General features: G+C 43.5%; 1 protein-coding gene across 1 annotated transcript in view; it reads right to left on the bottom strand.

Annotated features, from left to right (window-relative positions):
- LRPPRC (leucine rich pentatricopeptide repeat containing) overlaps window positions 1-18,515 on the bottom strand; it is a 313,757-nt gene that overhangs the window by 54,061 nt on the left and 241,181 nt on the right. The window contains exons 28-31 of the mRNA XM_077485668.1: window positions 15,214-15,304; window positions 10,529-10,671; window positions 4,853-4,928; window positions 508-634 (exon numbers count right to left, since the gene is read on the bottom strand). Coding sequence (XP_077341794.1) covers window positions 508-634; window positions 4,853-4,928; window positions 10,529-10,671; window positions 15,214-15,304 — 437 coding nt within the window. The remainder of the gene's footprint in view (window positions 1-507; window positions 635-4,852; window positions 4,929-10,528; window positions 10,672-15,213; window positions 15,305-18,515) is intronic.

The raw sequence follows: 18,515 nt of genomic DNA, 5'->3' as shown, positions 1-18,515 counted from the left end.
TTCTACACTATAAGTAGTAGCGTGGAAGAAGTAAGCTCCAATGTGCAGGGCCCTCTGATCCCTCTTGTATTGATTATTGTAAGAATATTGTCTGCCCTCATGTTGTAAAGCGCTGCACAATCTGTTGGCTCTCTAAAAATCCTGTATAATAATAATAATGAGGGGGGGGGAGTAAAGGTTAAAATGCAAAAGGGGAGGAAGTACGTACAACTGAATTTACCAATGGGTCAGGTTATGGTTGCTAAAGCCGTGGAACCGATGCATGCATAAGAATGCAGACAGTGTTCTGATGTGTACATGGGTTCTACACAGATTTACAGCTGGGGATACACATGGAGGCCCAGGCTGACTACACGCAAAGCCTGTGTATGTTGTGAAGATGGCCCTTCGAATGGCTGTAGTTGTGGAATTCTAAGGAACTGCTTCCACCATGTTCACCTACCCCAACTACAAATCCAGAGCTCATAACATGGAAAGTAAAGATATTCTTGAATGCTCGATACTCACACATCCTGTACATGCAAAGCATCCTCCAACTGGCCACCTTTCAGCAGTGATTTAATAAGCTTTGCATAGGTAGCCATCTTTAGAGTTGTGTGGGTTTGTTCAATCTCCAGAAACAGATTGTATGCACCTAAAAAAATAAAACAACAATAAAATGTCTTAACACTATGAAACGTTTTTAAGCAGTCTTATAGGCAGGCTTAATTCACTAAATTAAGCTTAGTGAATCATCCACCTGACCATATAACATTTGGGGTTCTCGGGGTGAAGGGTATGTACACTCACCGGCCACTTTATTAGGTACACCTGTTCAATTGCTTGGTAACAAAAATTGCTAACCAGCCAATCACATGGCAGCAAAGTGATGAAGGTGACTTGCTGAAGTTCAAACCGAGCATCAGAATGGGGAAGAGGGGATTTAACCCCCCTGGTGGTATTCCCGAGTCTGGCTCGGGGTGGAAGTTTTACACCAAAAGCGGTAACTCCGAGCCAGACCGCATTGCTGTATGCAGAGAGACTTTACTTACCTTCTCCCTTGGATCCAGCTATGTCACCCCCACCCCCCCGCTGTATGAGCGGCTCGTCCTCCGCTCGATTCATCACGGAGCCGATCTCCGTTCCCTGCGAGCGTTGCGACTTACGGGGACGGAGAACGGCGCCAAATTCAAAAAGTAAAAACACACACATTACATACAGTATAATGTAATCTTACAGATTACATTGCTGTATGTAATAATTTCACATCCCCTTTGTCCCTAGTGGACTGCCCAGTGTCCTGCATGTAGTTTTATATTATAAAAACTGTTCTTATGCCTGGAAACTGGAGATTGTCCATAGCAACCAAAACTGTCACTTTACATCAAAAATGGTTTTAGACCAGCTAGAAAACAGCAATAATAAATTGGAATCACTCGCAGATTTGAGGGATACCGATTTGTGGGGAGATCCGTCATCAAATATTGAAAAGTAATGACAGTGACAATTCTGCAACTGACCAAATTTCAGTGTTTTTGATTTGATTACATTATTGAATAATTTTTATTATTATTATTAGGTATAATTATAGTTATTTATTATATAATAATTTATGATTTCATTTTTCAAACTTTATCATACCCGGGATGTCTGCTAGACTCTGGTTTGGACAGATTTAAGTGAGTTATTCCTAAGAATTACAGGACTACAATATAAAACGCCAAATTTTCATGCAAAATAATTGTACCGCTTTCAGCACCTAAAATCCGAAATAATCGTACCGCCAGGGAGATTAAATGACTTTAAACATGGTATGGTTGTTGTTGCAAAATGGGCTGGTCTGCGTATTTTAAAAACTGCTGATCTACTGTTTTTTTCTTCCACAATCATCTCTCGGGTTTACAGAGAATGGTCTGAAAAAGGGAAAGTATCCAGTGAGCGGCAGTTGTGTGGAGGAAAATGCCTCGTTGAGGTCAGAGGAGAATGGGCAGCATTGTTGTACCTTAGTATTGTTGCTGACCATGTCCATCCCTTTATGCCTACAGTGCACCCATCTTCTGATAGCTCCTTCCAGCAGGATAATGCACCATGTCACAAAGCTCCAATCATCTCACCACTGGTTTCTTGAACATGACAATGAGGTCACTGTACTCCAATGGCCTCCACACTCACCAGACCTCATCCAATAGAGCACATTTGGTATTTGGTGGAACGGGAGATTCACATCATGGATGTGCAGCTGACAAATCTGCAGCAACAGTGTGAGGTTTCCAACACCTTGTTGAATCGCACAGCTCGCAGAGCTCGGGGGTACGCGACGCACAGCTCGCAGAGCTCGGGGGCACGCGACGCAGAGCTCAGGGGCACGCGACGCACAGCTTCTGAGATGTTTAAAGCTTGGGATCATTTTTTATAACCTAACCCCGCTTTAAACTTCTCCATGCTGCTTATTCACTAAGGTTCTCTAACAAACCTCAGAGAGCTTCACAGAACAGCTGCATTTATACTGAGATTAAATCACACACAGAGGTGGACTTTATTTACTAATTACCGTATATACTCGAGTATAGGTTGATCTGAATATAAGCCGAGGCCCCTAATTTACCACAAAAAAAATGGGAAAACGTATTGACTCGTGTATAAGCCGAGGGTGAGACATGCCCGTCCATCCCTGTGTGTGTGTCCGTCCATCCCTGTGCGTGTGTCCGTCCATCCCTGTGCGTGTGTCCGTCCATCCCTGTGCGTGTGTCCGTCCATCCCTGTGCGTGTGTCCGTCCATCCCTGTGCGTGTGTCCGTCCATCCCTGTGCGTGTGTCCGTCCATCCCTGTGCGTGTGTCCGTCCATCCCTGTGCGTGTGTCCGTCCATCCCTGTGCGTGTGTCCGTCCATCCCTGTGCGTGTGTCCGTCCATCCCTGTGCGTGTGTCCGTCCATCCCTGTGCGTGTGTCCGTCCATCCCTGTGCGTGTGTCCGTCCATCCCTGTGCGTGTGTCCGTCCATCCCTGTGCGTGTGTCCGTCCATCCCTGTGCGTGTGTCCGTCCATCCCTGTGCGTGTCCGTCCATCCCTGTGCGTGTCCGTCCATCCCTGTGCGTGTCCGTCCATCCCTGTGCGTGTCCGTCCATCCCTGTGCGTGTCCGTCCATCCCTGTGCGTGTCCGTCCATCCCTGTGCGTGTTCGCCATCCTTGTGCCTTTGTCCTGTGCCTGGTCTTGTCCTGTCCTGTGCCTTTGTCCTGTGCCTTTGTCCTGTGCCTTTGTCCTGTGCCTTTGTCCTGTGCCTTTGTCCTGTGCCTTTGTCCTTCTGCAGCGATCTGCATGTAAAAACATGCCAGGATCGCCGCACCTCGTCTCGTCTGTGACAGACGGCGGCCATTACACTGTTCAAAAGCCGCGCCTCAGTCTGTGATAGGCGGAACACTCAATTTCCCAGCAGTCAGTGTTCGCCTATCACGGACATCCTCTCATCCTCGTCCGTAGTATGAGGATGAGCGGATGTCCGTGATAGGCGGACCACTGACTGCTGGGAAATTGAGTGTTCCGCCTATCACAGACAGGGAGGCGTGGCTTTTGAATAAAGGAATGGCCGCCGTCTGTCTGCACGACACGCTGATCGTGTAGACAGACGGCGGTGACTCGAGTATAAGCCGAGGGGGGCACTTTCAGCCCTAAAAAAGGGGCTGAAAATCTCGGCTTATACTCGAGTATATACGGTAGGTGACTTCTGAAGGCAATGGGTTCCACTAGATTTTAGTTAGGGGTATCAGAGTAAAGGTGGCTGAATACGAATGCACATCACACTTGTCAGATATTTGATAAAAAAAAATATTTTTAATCATTTTCCTTCCACTTCACAATTATGTGGCACTTTGTGTTGTTCGTTCACATAAAATCTCAATAAAATACATTTACATTTTTGGTTGTAACATGACAAAAATGTGGAAAATTTCAAGGGGTGGGAATATTTTTTCAAGGCATTGTAGAGATCAACTTATTTATACACGTAATATTGTTCCATGAATTGCTTAAATTTTCGTTAATATCCAAAATCAGTCTAGTCCCTGTTTCATTGCACATACTGGGACACAAAAGAAAACCTGCATTTATTGGTGAAGGCAGTTATTTAGCCCAAGTTCTATGTTTATTTGACTGAATAACAGTTTTACGTCACACATTCAAAATCACTGTTATTCGACTGGACATGCACGAACATTTTTCTCGTACGGTACCAGATTGTACGATTTTTTTTTATTCAGTACAGCTGTTGTCCGAAAATACAATACAAATACATTACAACGCATAATTTCTGATTTTTTTTTTCCTGTCGTACAAGAATTTTCATGACTTTAGTAACCTATTCAGTTTCTACTTGTGACTATTAAGTGAAAAAAGTTGTACGATCTGTCGTATGATATACGAATCATGTATGTATGTATGTATGTACCATTTGGCTATGAAAAGAAGTTTGACAAAAGAGGTAGCCAGTTTTTTTTACATAGGAGATCCTAAGGCACTCAATGAAGCTGTAATCCAAAGTTATATGTGTGGAAGTGAATCTCAATAATTGGGCTGGGATAAGATCTTTAAAACAAAACTTAATTTTCAGTTGGAATAATTCCAGGCGCTTCAAAACAAAAAGGTGTGCAAAGTCTTAGGCCTTACTTACACTTGCAGTCGGGGTACGGTGAAAATGTGCAGTTGAGAGGTTTAAAGGAATAAAACAGGCAAGGGGCAGTGGGGAGGTCGTATATTGCTTTGTAACAAGAACATTTCCTTCAACATTTCCTTCATGTAAACAGGGTTCTTGCATGATTTTTTTTTTTGGCACTCTTACCTGAAATTTGTATTAAAAAAAAAATGTTACAACATCAACATACCGTTTAAATCGCCCTTCTTACACAGATCCACCACTCCTTTGTTAGAGATGTCTGGGATATTACGTTCTTCATTGAACTTAAAAACAAAGACAGAAAATGGCTCTAAGTGTAAACACAATAAGACAGATCATCGTTACATTTCCTACAGCCAAGACCAGGGGTGTCAAAATGATTTAACTGCGGACTGCATCAGCATTATTGTTGCCCTCAAAGGTCCGGTTTGTGTCTGCAAGACTATATAGGAGCATGTGGTGTACGTGACGCAGAGCCCGGGGGGGGGGGGGGGGGGCGCGCGTGACGCAGAGCCCGGGGGGGGGGGGGTGCCGAGGGAGGGGAGCGCGTGACGCAGAGCCCGGGGGGGTGGGGAGGGAGGGGAGCGCGTGACGCAGAGCCCGGGGGGGGGGGAGGGAGGGGCGCGCGTGACGCAGAGCCCGGGGGGGGGGGTGGCTGAGGTGAGGGAGGGGCGCGCGTGACGCAGAGCCCGGGGGGGGGGGGGGGGGGGAGGGGCGCGCGTGACGCAGAGCCCGGGGGGTGGGGAGGGGCGCGCGTGACGCAGAGCCCGGGGGGGTGGGGAGGGGAGGGAGGGGCGCGCGTGACGCAGAGCCCGGGGGGGGCGGGGAGGGGCGCGCGTGACGCAGAGCCCGGGGGGGCGGGGAGGGGCGCGCGTGACGCAGAGCCCGGGGGGGTGGGGAGGGGCGCGCGTGACGCAGAGCCCGGGGGGGTGGGGAGGGGAGGGAGGGGCGCGCGTGACGCAGAGCCCGGGGGGGTGGGGAGGGGAGGGAGGGGCACGCGACGCACAGCTCAGGGGCACGCGACGCACAGCTCAGGGGCACGCGACGCACAGCTTCTCTTGCTGTCCATGCACAGTAAAGTTGAGTCTGGGGTGGGGAGGAACCTACAAAATTTATTGAACTGCAGCAGAGAAAAATAGGGGTTTCTCCCCTGCCAGTGAGAGCAGTACTGTGTGACAGAGATGCGTAAAACCTCAAAGCTCTATGGACAGAAATACAACACCTTTGCAGGTATAAAAGGCCACTTGTGTGCATTTTATGTGTTTTTAGCAGTTTGGCTGGAGTCCAGCTTTAAAATAACTATCATTTTAGGAATACAAGAAATAAAAAATAATAAAACTGAACAATACAAAAACTACATAACAAATTCAAAAATGAATACACAGGTGCATCTCATAAAATTAGAATATCAAAAAGTTAATTTCAGTAATTCAAAAGAAACTCATTTTATAGAAATGCTCTACAGAGTGATTATATTTCAAGCATTTCTTTCTTTTAATTTTGATGATTATGGCTTACTGCTAGTGAAAACCCAGAATTCAGTATCTCAGAAAATTTGAATATTACAGAAGACTAATAAAAAGAAACATTTTTTTTTTTTAATACAGAAATGTTGGCTTATCGAAAAGTAAATCCATGTACAGTAATAGTATGCACTAAATACTTGGTCGGGCTCCATTTGCGTGAATTACTGCTTCAATGTGGCGTGGCATGGAGGCGATCAGCCTGTGGCACTGCTGAGGTGTTATAGAAGCCCAGGTTGCTTTGACAGCGGCCTTCGGCTCATCTGCATTGTTGGGTCTTGTGCGTCTCATCTTCCTCTTGACAATAGCCTACAGATTCTTTAGGGCAGGCATGTCCAAAGTCTGGTCTGTGGCCAATCGCGGCCCGGTTTAATACGGCCCCTGGTGATTTGGACATATACATATCCCCTCCGAGGCTGCAAATGGTGATGGATCAAAATGCACTGATGGCAACGGTGAGGCAGCATTCATCAAGGCAATGGTGAGGCAGCATTCATCAAGGCAATGGTGAGGCAGCAGTGATGGGCACGGACCTTATTTTGCTTCATAATTCTTTATTTAAAATTCAATTTGTTTTCCTGAAACGTCCCTTAAAGTGAAAGTGCATATTATACGCCTGTGCGTGTTATATTTGCCGATAAATACAGTATATCCAAATAAGTCGCCCCAAGCTCATCCTTAGGGGATTCGTTGGGGGCCACAAAAGATATATATGTATCCAAATCACATGCCTGAGCTCATCTCTTATGCATACACAGCCACAAAGGCAAGAGAATTCTTGTTGGGCAGTGTATTAGTGCTCGAACACACTTGACTGAATTTTAAGGGTTCAAAGAAAGTCAGGCAAAATGATCGGCCCTCACGCATGTTCACTTCCTCAAATCTGGCCCTCTTTGAAAAAAGTTTGGACAACCCTGTTCTAGGGGGTTTAGGTCAGGCAAGTTTCTGGCCAATCAAGCACAGTGATACCATGATCATTAAACCAGGTATTGGTAGTTTGGCAGTGTGAGCAGGTGCCAAGTCCTGCTGGAAAATCAAATCCACATCTCCATAAAGCTGGTCAGCAGAGGGAAGCATGAAGTAAAATTTGTTGGTAGAGGGCTGCGCTGACTTTCGACTTGATAAAACACAGTGGACCAACACCAGATGACACAGCTCCCCAAATCATCATGGGCTGTGGAATATTTTGGATTTCTTTTGTAAATCAAGGTCCCATCTGGAGGAAGAGTGGAGAGGAAGAGAATCCAAGTCTCATGAGGTCCAGTGTGAAGTTTCCACAGTCAGTGATGATGTGGGGAGCCATGTCATCTAGTGGTGTTGGTCCACCCTGTTTAATCAAGTTCAAAGCCAGCGCAGCCTCTACCAGGAAATTCTAAACACAGTCGACCAACACCAGCAGTTGACATGGCTCCCCGAATATCACTGTGCAAAACTCGCACTGGACCTCATGAAACTTGGATTCTGTGCCTCTCCACTCGATTTCCAAATGAAATGTAAAATTTTCCACAGCCATGATGATTTGGGGAGCTGTGTCATCTGGTGTTGGTCCACTGTGTTTTATCAAGTCGAACGTCAGCACAGCCTCTACCAAGAAAAGTACTTCATGCTTCCTTCTGCTTACCAGCTTTATGGAGATGCGGATTTCATTTTCCAGCAGGACTTGGCACCTGCCCACACTGCCAAAAGTACTAATACCTGGTTTAATGATCATGATACCACTGTTTGATTGGCCAGCAAACTGGCCTGACCTAAACCCCTTAGAGAATCTGTGGAGTATTGTCAAGAGGAAGATGAAACACCAGATAAAACAATGCAGACGAGCTGAAGGCTGCTATCAAAGCAACCTGGGCTTCCATAACACCTCAGCAGTGCCACAGGCTGATCTCCTCCATGTCATGCCTTAGTAATTCATGCAAAAGGAGCCCCGACCAAGTATTGAGTGCATACTATACTGTAAATGGACATACTTGTCAGTAAGTTAACATTTCTGTATTAAAAATACTTTTTTTATTGGTTTTATGTAATATTCAAATTTTCTGAGATGCTGAATTTTGGGTTTTCACTAACTGTAATCATGAAAATTAAAAGAAAAATGCTTGAACTATATCACTCTGTATATATATATATATGAAAGCAGTTATGTTTGTTCTACAAGTGCAAAAAATATGTCTTAATCGTGCCAGAAATCCAGCACTGTCCCTGTGTACTCAACCCTGACATAGTTACATAGTTAGTAAGGTTGACTAAAGACACCAGTCCATCCAGTTCAACCCGAGTGTCTACAATTGTCCCTATCCCTGTACATTGCACGCTCACATTGGTCCCTACCCTCAAGGAGCCCACAACCCAAGGTCCCCGTTCATATACTAGGGCCAATTTTGGACAGAAACCAATTAACCTACCTGCATGTCTTTGGAGTGTGGGAGGAAACCGGAATACCCAGAGGAAACCCACATAGGCACAGGGAGAACATGTAAACTGCAGGCAGGAGACATGGTTGGTTGGGAATTGGTGGGAATTGAACCAGTGACCCTTTTTACTACTAAGTGAGAGTGCTAACCACTACACTACTGTGCCACCCAAATCTTAAAGTGATTGTAAAAAAAGTCTCTTTTTTTTCTCTAAAAATAACAAACATGTTATACTTTTTTTTGTAGTGGTTTGCACAGAGCAGCCCGGGTTCCTTTTCTGCTCTCCTGGCCCCTTCCTCCTGTCGAGTGCCCCTACAGCAAGAAGCTTGCTATGGAGGCACCTGAGCTGAGTCACAGCTCCCTGTGTCCATTCAGACACGGAGCCCCGTTTCGAGCCAATGGTGCTGCTGCTGTGTCTCAGCCAATCAGGAGGAGAGTCCCAGATGGCCGAGGGAACTTGTGACCATCACTGGAGAGAGATGGCGCTCAAGTATTAGGGGGCTACTACACACAAAAGGTTTTTTATCTTAGTGCACAGAATGCATTAAGATAAAAAAAAAACTACCGATTTTACAACCACTTTAAAAAGAGGTTGTAAACCCCCGCAGTTTTTCACATTAGCATCACCATTTTGCACTGTTTGTGACATTTAGCACATCACTGTTATTTGATACTTTATATAGTCATTCATATTTACTATTAAGAAATTGCTCTGATCATTTCACCACTTTATTCTATGCATTAAAGTGAATAACCTTTTGTGCTGCAGCACCCCCTCAGAGCCCCCCTTTTTCTTACTTGAACCCAATCGTTCCAGCAGCAGGGACGAGCACAGGAGCTCCAGCCTCTGTCTCAGGTCCTCATTGGATAGATAGCAGCGGGAGCCGTTGACTCCTGCTGCTCTCAATCAAATCCAGTGACAATGGAGCCGAGTCCTGCTGTCTGTGTCAATGGGCGCAGCAGAAGGACTCTGGAGCGTGCCTGCCTGCACAAGTGCCCCCATGGAATGTGGCTCTCAAGAAGAGGAAGAGCCAGGAGCGCCAAAGGGGGGACACCAGAAAAGGAGGATCGGGGGCCACTCTGTGCAAAACCCTTGCCCAGAGCAGGCAAGTATGACACGTTTGTTATTTAAAAAACAAAGCTTTACAATCAGTGGTATTAGATGTGCCCGGTTCTCTCTGTGGACTACAGAACACCTGCCCTTATTCAATAGGGATGAGGGGAGCAGAAAGTGCTGTGCAGTCCTATCTGAGCATGACAATACTGCTCCTCTATAGATAGAATATAGTGAATGACTGTTGTCACCATAGGAAAAAGTATAGGAAACTTTTCCTATAGGAAACTAAAGGGGAAAAAAACCCTGAAAAGAAAGAAAACAAATGCAGTAAGCTTGTAAGCTGTAATACATGACATTTTTGTCTTGGTGTTCAGATACACTTTAAAGAATCTCTAAAACGACAATTTAATATGTTGCAGTCATCCAATAATATGGCTGCATTCGTTTGCCTTTTCACTTTTTTCCCCCCCTTTATTTTACTTTGCAAATCCATATAAATAAAATAACATACATCTTGTCTTTAAGTGGCTACGCTCACTCACTACAGTGTATCTATGGAGGAAGCCACCAATTCTGGTCTTCCATGATACTTCCTCTCTTTATCTCCATTACATGGAGGCTCAGGATTAGGGAGGCTCAGAACAAAGATGGCTTTTGTTTTCAGTTTAGCTGACAGGACATAAGGCCACTGAATTTGAGGCAATGTCAACTGATATTTTCTATACTTGCTAAAAATGTTCTTGGCCCGAAGAAAAGGTTAGAAAGACAGCATGGCTGCCAAGCAACTAGCATTTTCAGGTCAGGAATGACGGCCTCCATTTTCTTCCGCATAAGCTTTACTTTATAACAAGATGTTCAATACTCGATAATACACAGTGAAAAGGTTTAGTTACCTCTGGGATCCAAGTTAAAACATCTTGACCACTTTCCTTAAATGTTTTGATGAACAGGGTCTGGGTTTTCTTCTGTACTTTGACTTTCTCCGTCTTCATTTTTTGCCAGAGTGGTATTGCCTTAGCCCAATTATTAGTCTTTTCTGAAACATAGAGATTATCAGTTTAACTGTGTAAGGAGCAGGCCTTTTTCTGACATTTGTTGACTACAAGTAAAAATGTGTAATTTTTTTTTTTTTTTTTACTTGGAACCCCCAAACATTACATATTTCTTAAGCAGAGACCCTAGAGAATAAACCGGCAGTCGTCGTAATTTATTATGTTACTTGGCTTTTGCGCAGCAGTTTTTCAAACGCAATTTTTTTGGGAAAAAAATACACTTTCATAAAATAAAAAAATAAATAAAAAAAGCACAATTTTTTGTATATGAAAGAAGTTACACTGCGTTGATACCCAAAATGTCATGTTTTTAAAATGTGCATGCTTGGGGAACCATTAAAGGACTAGCCTCATTTTGAGATTTTGGTGTTTACAAGTTTAAAACCGTTTTTTTGCTAGAAAATTACTTGGAACCCCCAAACATTATATATATATATATATATATATATATATATATATATATATTTATTTTTTTTTTTTTTTCTAACACCCTGGAGAATAAAATGGGTCATTGCAATAATTGTTTTCATATCGTATTTGCGCAGCGGCCTTATAAGCGCGCTTTTTTGGGGAAAAAAACACAACACTTTTTTTAATAAAAAAATAAAAATAAGCCAACAGTAACGTTAGCCCAATTTTTATTTTATATTGTGAAAGATAATGTTAGGCAAAGTAAATTGATAACCAACATGTTACGCTCCAAAATTGCGCCGGCTTGTGGAATGGCGTCAAACTTTTACCCTTAAAAATCTCCATAGGCGACGTTTAAAAAAATTCTATAGGTTGCATATTTTGAGTTACAGAGGAGGTCTAGGGCTAGGATTATTGCTCTTGCGGCGATATCTCCCATGTGTGGTTTGACCACTGTTTTCATATGCGGGTGCTACTCACGTATGGGTTTGCTTCTGTGCGCGAGCTCGTCGGGACGGGGTGCTTTAAAAAATATATTTTTCTAATTTTACTTTATTTTATTAATTTTTTCACTGTTTCTTTAAAAAAAAAAAAAAAAAAAATTGGGTCACTTTTATTCCTATTACAAGGAATGTAAACATTGCTCTTGCGCAGGTGTTTGCGCCGATACCTCACGTGTGATGTGAACACAGTTTACATAGGTGGGTGTGACCTACGAATGCGTTCACTACTGGACGTGAGCATGCACAGTGGTGCTTCTACTATTTTTTTTTTTTTACTTATTAAACTGTCCCTTTAAAACACGTTTTTTTATTGCTATCACAAGGAATGTAACAATACAGCATGACAGGCCCTCTTTATGGAGAGATCTGCGGTCTAAAAGACTACAAATCACTCCTCTGCCCTTAAGGCCCCTTTCACACTGCTGCGATTTTACCACGATTTCAGGGAGTGCCTGTGTAAACTTGAGGTCTATGGACCTCAACTTGCACCAAATCAGACCAAAGTAGTACAGGGGCCACTTTGAAGTCAGTGCAACTTGAAGTCGAACAGATATGAACGGTTATCATTGGAAATCATAGGGCATGACTTTTCATGCGACACTGTTGTCCAAAGTAACAGGAAAAGTGGAGCAGGTGTGAAAGAGGCCTAAAAATCAAAAGATAAAAAAACAAAAAAAAAACAAACATGTTTACCAGAAGTGATCTCATGGCGTCGCTTCAGTCCTCCAAGGGCATAGAGATGAGTGGTGGCCATCGCTTATTACTATTGCCAAGTCACCACCGGACAGTTTTCTGGGCTCAGCAATCGGTAAGGTAAGCCCCGGAACCACCGGGAAGAGGCAGGGGGGGGGGGGGGGTTGGGGGCACCGGAGGAAGATGGACTTGTAGTTTATAAATTCACAGATTCCTGTGAATTGAGAATGCAGCGGGTGCACCAATTTCAAATTGTGACAGCAGGTGTGGGGTGAGCAGCAGTGGAGGATGGGGGGTTGCCAAGGGTGACCTTCGCCTTTAAACTATGAGTTGGCTTTGAAAAGCTTGAAATAAGCAACAATCTAACAGTCTAAAGTGTTTACTTATCTCTCTGTCTCCAAAGCTCCGAGTCCCGTGTCTTTCTGCTGCACCGTTCCTCTGTTATCAGCATAACTTCTGACAAGTTCTCCGACACAGCAGATAAAAGCAGCTGGAAATTTGTGTCGGGGAGGGTGCATAGAAATAGATTAGCAGAGAGCATGTCTATTCCTACTGCAGCTCTGCAAGTGTCTTTATTCCTCTGCCCATGTGGAGGACGGGTGTGTGCCTTTCCTCCAATCAGCTCTCATCTTACACACTGTATGGCCGGACTCCACACCCATTGGTGAAACAAGAATTAAACATTTCTAACACAATGTGCACTTTCTAAAAACAGAGTAGAAAGCTGAAGACAGCAAATGTACAGTTCAGTCCATAAATATTTGGACACAGGCACAATTTTATACTTTTGGTTCCGTTAGCCACCAGAATAAAATTAAACAAAAACAATCCAAATGAATTTGAAGTGCAGACTTTTAAGGGGTTGAACACAAAGTGCAAAATCTTAGGAACTGCAACCATTTTTATACAGTCTTCCCCCCCCCCCCCCCCCATTTTTATGGGCTCAAAAGTAATTGGACAAATGAATATAATAATAAATAAAATGTTCATTTAATATTTTGTTGAGAATCCTTTACTGGCAATGACTGCCTGAAGTCTGGAACTCATTGACATTACCAAAGACTGGGTTTCCTCCTTATGATGCTTTGCCAGGCTATAACTGCAGTCTACAGTTCTTTGTAGGTATTTCTGCCTTTAGTTTTGCCTTTAGCAAGTCAAATGCATGCTCAATTGGGTTGAGATCAGATGATAGACTTGGCCAGTGCAGAATATTCCACTTTTACTTTAAAAGCTCCTGGGTTGCTTTTACAGTGTGTGTTAGATCATTGTCCATCTGTACTGTGAAGCGTCGTCCAATAAACTTTGCTGCATTTGGCTGAATCTGGGCTGACCGTATCTCTCTAAATACTGTAGAATTTATCCAGTGTTTATTATTGGTGTTTCACAAACACCAATGACGCAGTGCCACTGGAAGCCATGCATGCCCATGCCATCACACTGCAAGCTCCACCATGTTTTCCAGATGATGTTGTGTGCTTTGGATCATGAGCTGCTCCAAGCCTTCTCCACACCTTTTTCTTCCCATCATTCTGGCACAGATTAATCTTAGATTCATCCATCCACAGAAAGCTTTTCCAGAACTGGTCTGTTTTTTATAGATGTTTTTTGGCAAATTCTAATCTGGCTTTTCTATTCTTCCGACTTATGAATGGTTTTCACCTTGTGGGGAATCCTCTGTATTTGCTCTTGTGAAGTCTTCTCTTGATTGTAGACTTTGGCAATGATACGCCCACCTCCTGGAGAGCGTATTTCACTTGTCTGGATGTTGTGAATGAGTTTCTCCTTACCATAGAGAGGATCCTGTGATCATCCATCACTGTTGTCTTCCATGGATGGACAGGTCTTTTTATGTTCCTTAGCTCATCAGTGCGTTCTTCATTCCTCAGAATGTACCAAATTGTTGATTTGGCCACTCCTAATGTTGCTGTTATCTCTCTGATGGGTTTGTTTTGTTTTTGAAGCCTAATGCCGCGTACACACGAGCGGACTTTTCAACGTCCAAAGTCCGACGGACTGAGTCCGTCAGACTATTCGATCGTGTGTGGGCTGCAACGGACTTTTGACTCGCCAAAGTCCGAAGGACTTTAGAATATGGAACATGCTTCAAATTTTCCCGACGGAACTCCGCCGGACCCGGGTCCCTTCGAAAACTCCGCTCGTGTGTATTCTATTCCGACGGACTAAAACCGACGCTAGGGCAGCTATTGGCTACTGGCTATGAACTTCCGTATTCGAATCCAGTCGTACGTCATCACGTTCGAATCCGTCGGAGTTTAGTGTGATTGTGTGTGGCCAAGTCCGCTCCGCCGAAAAGTCCGTCAGAACTCCGTCGGAACTCCGGCAGAAGTCCGACGGAACTCCTTCGGAAGTCTGTCGGACATAAGTCCTCTCGTGTGTACGGGGCTTTACAGTGGCCTATTTCACTTGCATGGACAGCTCCTTTGAACACATTATGTAGGTTTACAGATTCCAAATTCAAACACCATACTTAGAATCAACACCAGACCTTTTTAACTGATTAATGGATGAAGAAATAATGAAGGAGTAGCCCACACCTTGCTATGAAACAGCTTTTGATTCAATTGTCCAATTACTTTTGGTCCCTTGAAAAAGGGGGATGGCTATTCTTAAGAGCTGTAATTCCTAAACCCTTCCTCTGATTTGGATGTAAATACCCTCAAATTAAACCTGGGAGTATGCACTCAGTCCACATCCATATATAACTATAGCTTGAATATGTTTTGTTAAATACCTGAAAGAAAAACTAAAATTGTGCCTGTGTCCAAATATATATGGACCTAGCTATACAAGTAAAACTTATGTAGGGAGATTTGTTTCATCTCTGTGTATCGTCTGAGGCTGTTCAAGTCCCTGGGTATATGTCAGGGTTTACATCCACTTTCAGTAAAGAATACCTACTATATAGCCACAGCAGTTGATGGTAAGTCTCTTCCCTGTCCATTCCATAGAGTTCCTGTGTGATATCCACACTTTTCTCCATCGCTTCTACCTATAGCAACAATAATAAAGAGTTTCCAGTCAAGGATCACATAATTCAGTCATATTTTGAAAAGCCAACACGTGCCATTTATATGCAGAGCTTTCTGGGTGTTAATGCATAAAAACTGTAGCAGGGAAAAGTGAAAACACAGACCATCACATCTAAAAATCTAAGTAGTTGATGGCCCTCACTAGTCTTTCACTAACCACTGAAATATTTTCTACTTGTGTATTTGCCTCACTTTTTTTTGCCAATTTTGCCAAATAAACTAAAAACAACCTAAAGTGGCCTGTTGCAAATACTATAGAATTGTTTAATAAGAGCATAGTTAAAGTATAACTTTTTTGTTTGTTTTGGATAGAGTGGAGAGGGATTAGAACTCCTGTCAGTTTTTCTTGCTGTCTGTGCTCCCGTTTAGGAGATTCACCCTCTCTATTTGTCCTGTTTACTATTTCAAAGTAAAATAATCAAAAATTTTGGGGTGTCCCCAAAAATGTAACAGGGGGGAAGCTCTTCCGGTGAGCTGGGGGTGCCCAAGGAGATCCCTTAATTTGCAGGGATTGTCTCTCACTTCCCGTTGGTATATGGGACAGGAAATTAAGGAAAATCTCCAAAATGGGACACAGTGATAAAGAATGGCTCAATTATAAAACAAAATATGGTAACAAGTAAACAAATGAAATGCCCCCTGTTCAAAAGTATTCATACCCTTAGCTCTTAAAGCGGATTTCCTCCCAAAACTGGAACGTCCGTTTGCTGTACTCCTTTCCCCCTCAGGTGCCACATTTGCCACCTTGGGGGGGGGGGGGGGGTAAACGACGTCACAGGTATCCTGTTCTTACTTCCAGGAGCCAAAGCCATGGGTATTTACAGCACCGCTGGGCTCCTTTCTCTTTCCCCCGGCCGCTGGGCCAGTAGAAGAGAGAAGCGGAGCCTAGCGCATACGCACTAGGTTTCCCAGCGTCACATCGTAAAGGCTTCACTGCTGGGTTCCCTTACTTGCAATGGAGGCGGCAGCATCCGACAGCTGATGGAAACATCGCTGGACTCCAGGACAGGTAAGTTTCCGATTATTAAAAGTCAGCAGCTGCTGGCTTTTAATTTTTGCAGCAGTGGGCGGACCTTTGCTTTAAAGTGTAAGTAAACCCCCCTATCGTTTTCAGACAAGGAAGTTACCATCTTTGCCTCTGTTTATTCTACAACTGTCACGATGCTGCACATGTGATCAGATGTTACCAACCATTGGATGGTTTGACAATTTAGTTGAGAGCACAACCAATGGGAGTGTTACATTTCTGCCACGTGCTGGAAATGAAATTGTTTTATGGATGGGCTTACTTCCACTTTAATATTGTGTTTTACCTCCTTTAGCATCAATGCCAGTGTGGTATTTTGTAATAGTTGTCTATGAGGCCCTGAATTTTTGCAGATGGTATAACTGCCCCTTCATTTTGGTAAAATGCCTCCAGGTCATGCAAAATCTTTGGTTGTCTTGCATGAACGGCACGTCTGAGATCTCACCAGAGCGGCTTGATATGAAGGTCAGAAGACACTGATGGCCACTCAAGAACCTTTACGTTTTTTCTGCTGGAACCACTGGAGGGTCAACTTGGCCCTGTGCTTAGGGTCATTGTTGTACTGGAAAGTGTAATCGCTTCCCATGCGCAGATTTTGAGCAGAAGAAAGCAAATTGTCTGCCAGTGTTTTCTATTAACATGCTCAATTCATATTGCCATCAATTTTAACAAGATTCCCCATGCCTTTTGAGCTCATGTGCCCTCAAATTATTAGTGAGCCATCAGCATACTTTACAATGGAGATGGTATTCTTGTTGCTATATGCCTTGTTGATCTCTCTCCAAACATAGCGCTTATAGTTGTGACCATAAAGCTCTATTTTGGTCTCATCACTCAAGATCTCAGTGTGTCAGAAGCTGTGAGGCGTGTCAAGGCATTGTGGGATATATTGTAACTGGGCTTTTTTGTAGCATTGGCACAGTAAACAGTTTTTCTGGCAACTCAACAATGGTGTTTATTTGTATTCCAGTATCGTCATGTTTTGCTCCTTGAAAACACCACCATCATCTTTTTCCAGAGCAGCCTGTATTTATCTTAAAGGTTACATGTGGGTTTTTCTTTGTATCCCAAACAATTATTTTGGCAGTTGTGACTACAATCTTTCTTGGTCTAACTGACCTTGGCTTGGTATCATGGGATCGCTGAATTTTCCACTTCCTAATAAATGATTTAACAGTACTGACTGGCATATTTAAGGCTTTGGATAACTTTTTATATCCTTTTCCATCTTTATAAAGTTCCATTACCTTGTTACGTAGGTTTTTTGACAGTTCTTTTCTGCTCCATATTGCCCAGTATCTAGCCTGCTCAGTGCATCCACGTGAGAGCTAACTCACTCACTATTTATACACAGACACCAATTACAATTTAAAAAGCCACAGATGTAGGAAATTGCCTTTAATTGTCCATTTAACCTGTGTGCGTCATCTTGTGTGTCTGTACGAAGGCTAAACATTACAGGGTATGTAAATATTAACCAGGGCCATTTGGGTGATGTTATCTGTTATTAGTAGCACAACAACTATGTGATAATAAATGGCTTCATATGATCATTATCCTTAAAGTGGTTGTAAAGGCTGAAGGTTTTTTGACCTTCATGCATTCTAAGAGTATTTAGAGTAAAGGGGGCCGAATACAAATTCAGGCCACACTTTAGATATTTGTAAAAAATGAGGAAAACCATTTATCATTTTCCTTCTACTTCACAATTATGTGCCACATTGTGCTGGTCTATCACATAAAATCCCAATAAGAGACATTTAAATTTTTTGTTTTAACATGACAAAATGTGGAAAGTTTCAAGGGTATGAATACTTTTTCAAGGCACTGTAATATAGAGAAAAAGGTTTCCCTAACTCTAGCCACAGATTGGGAATCTACCATTGGGAGAGTCAGGTGCTGGGGATCAGACACACTGGGCAGTCGAAGGCTGAAGTCCTTTTGTTCTGTGTGGCCATAATGGTGAGTTACAATAATCTTGATTGAAATTGGGCATATGGCAAACTGCCTTAAGGCTCGGTTCACACTTGTGAGATGCGAGAACCAACGTGATTCCAGTGCGGGTTCCCGCATCGCACCTGAATCGCTGGCAGTTATCTTTGCCCTCAGCGAACTGCTGCGGGTGTCAATACAAAAGTTAATGC

This window comes from Lithobates pipiens, unplaced genomic scaffold (genome assembly GCF_037356315.1).
Source record: "Lithobates pipiens isolate NorthernLeopardFrog02 unplaced genomic scaffold, aLitPip1_a1.2 Scaffold_18, whole genome shotgun sequence".
In the NCBI taxonomy this organism is placed as follows: Eukaryota; Metazoa; Chordata; class Amphibia; order Anura; family Ranidae; genus Lithobates; species Lithobates pipiens.
This window is presented reverse-complemented; position numbering and strand designations above follow the sequence as displayed.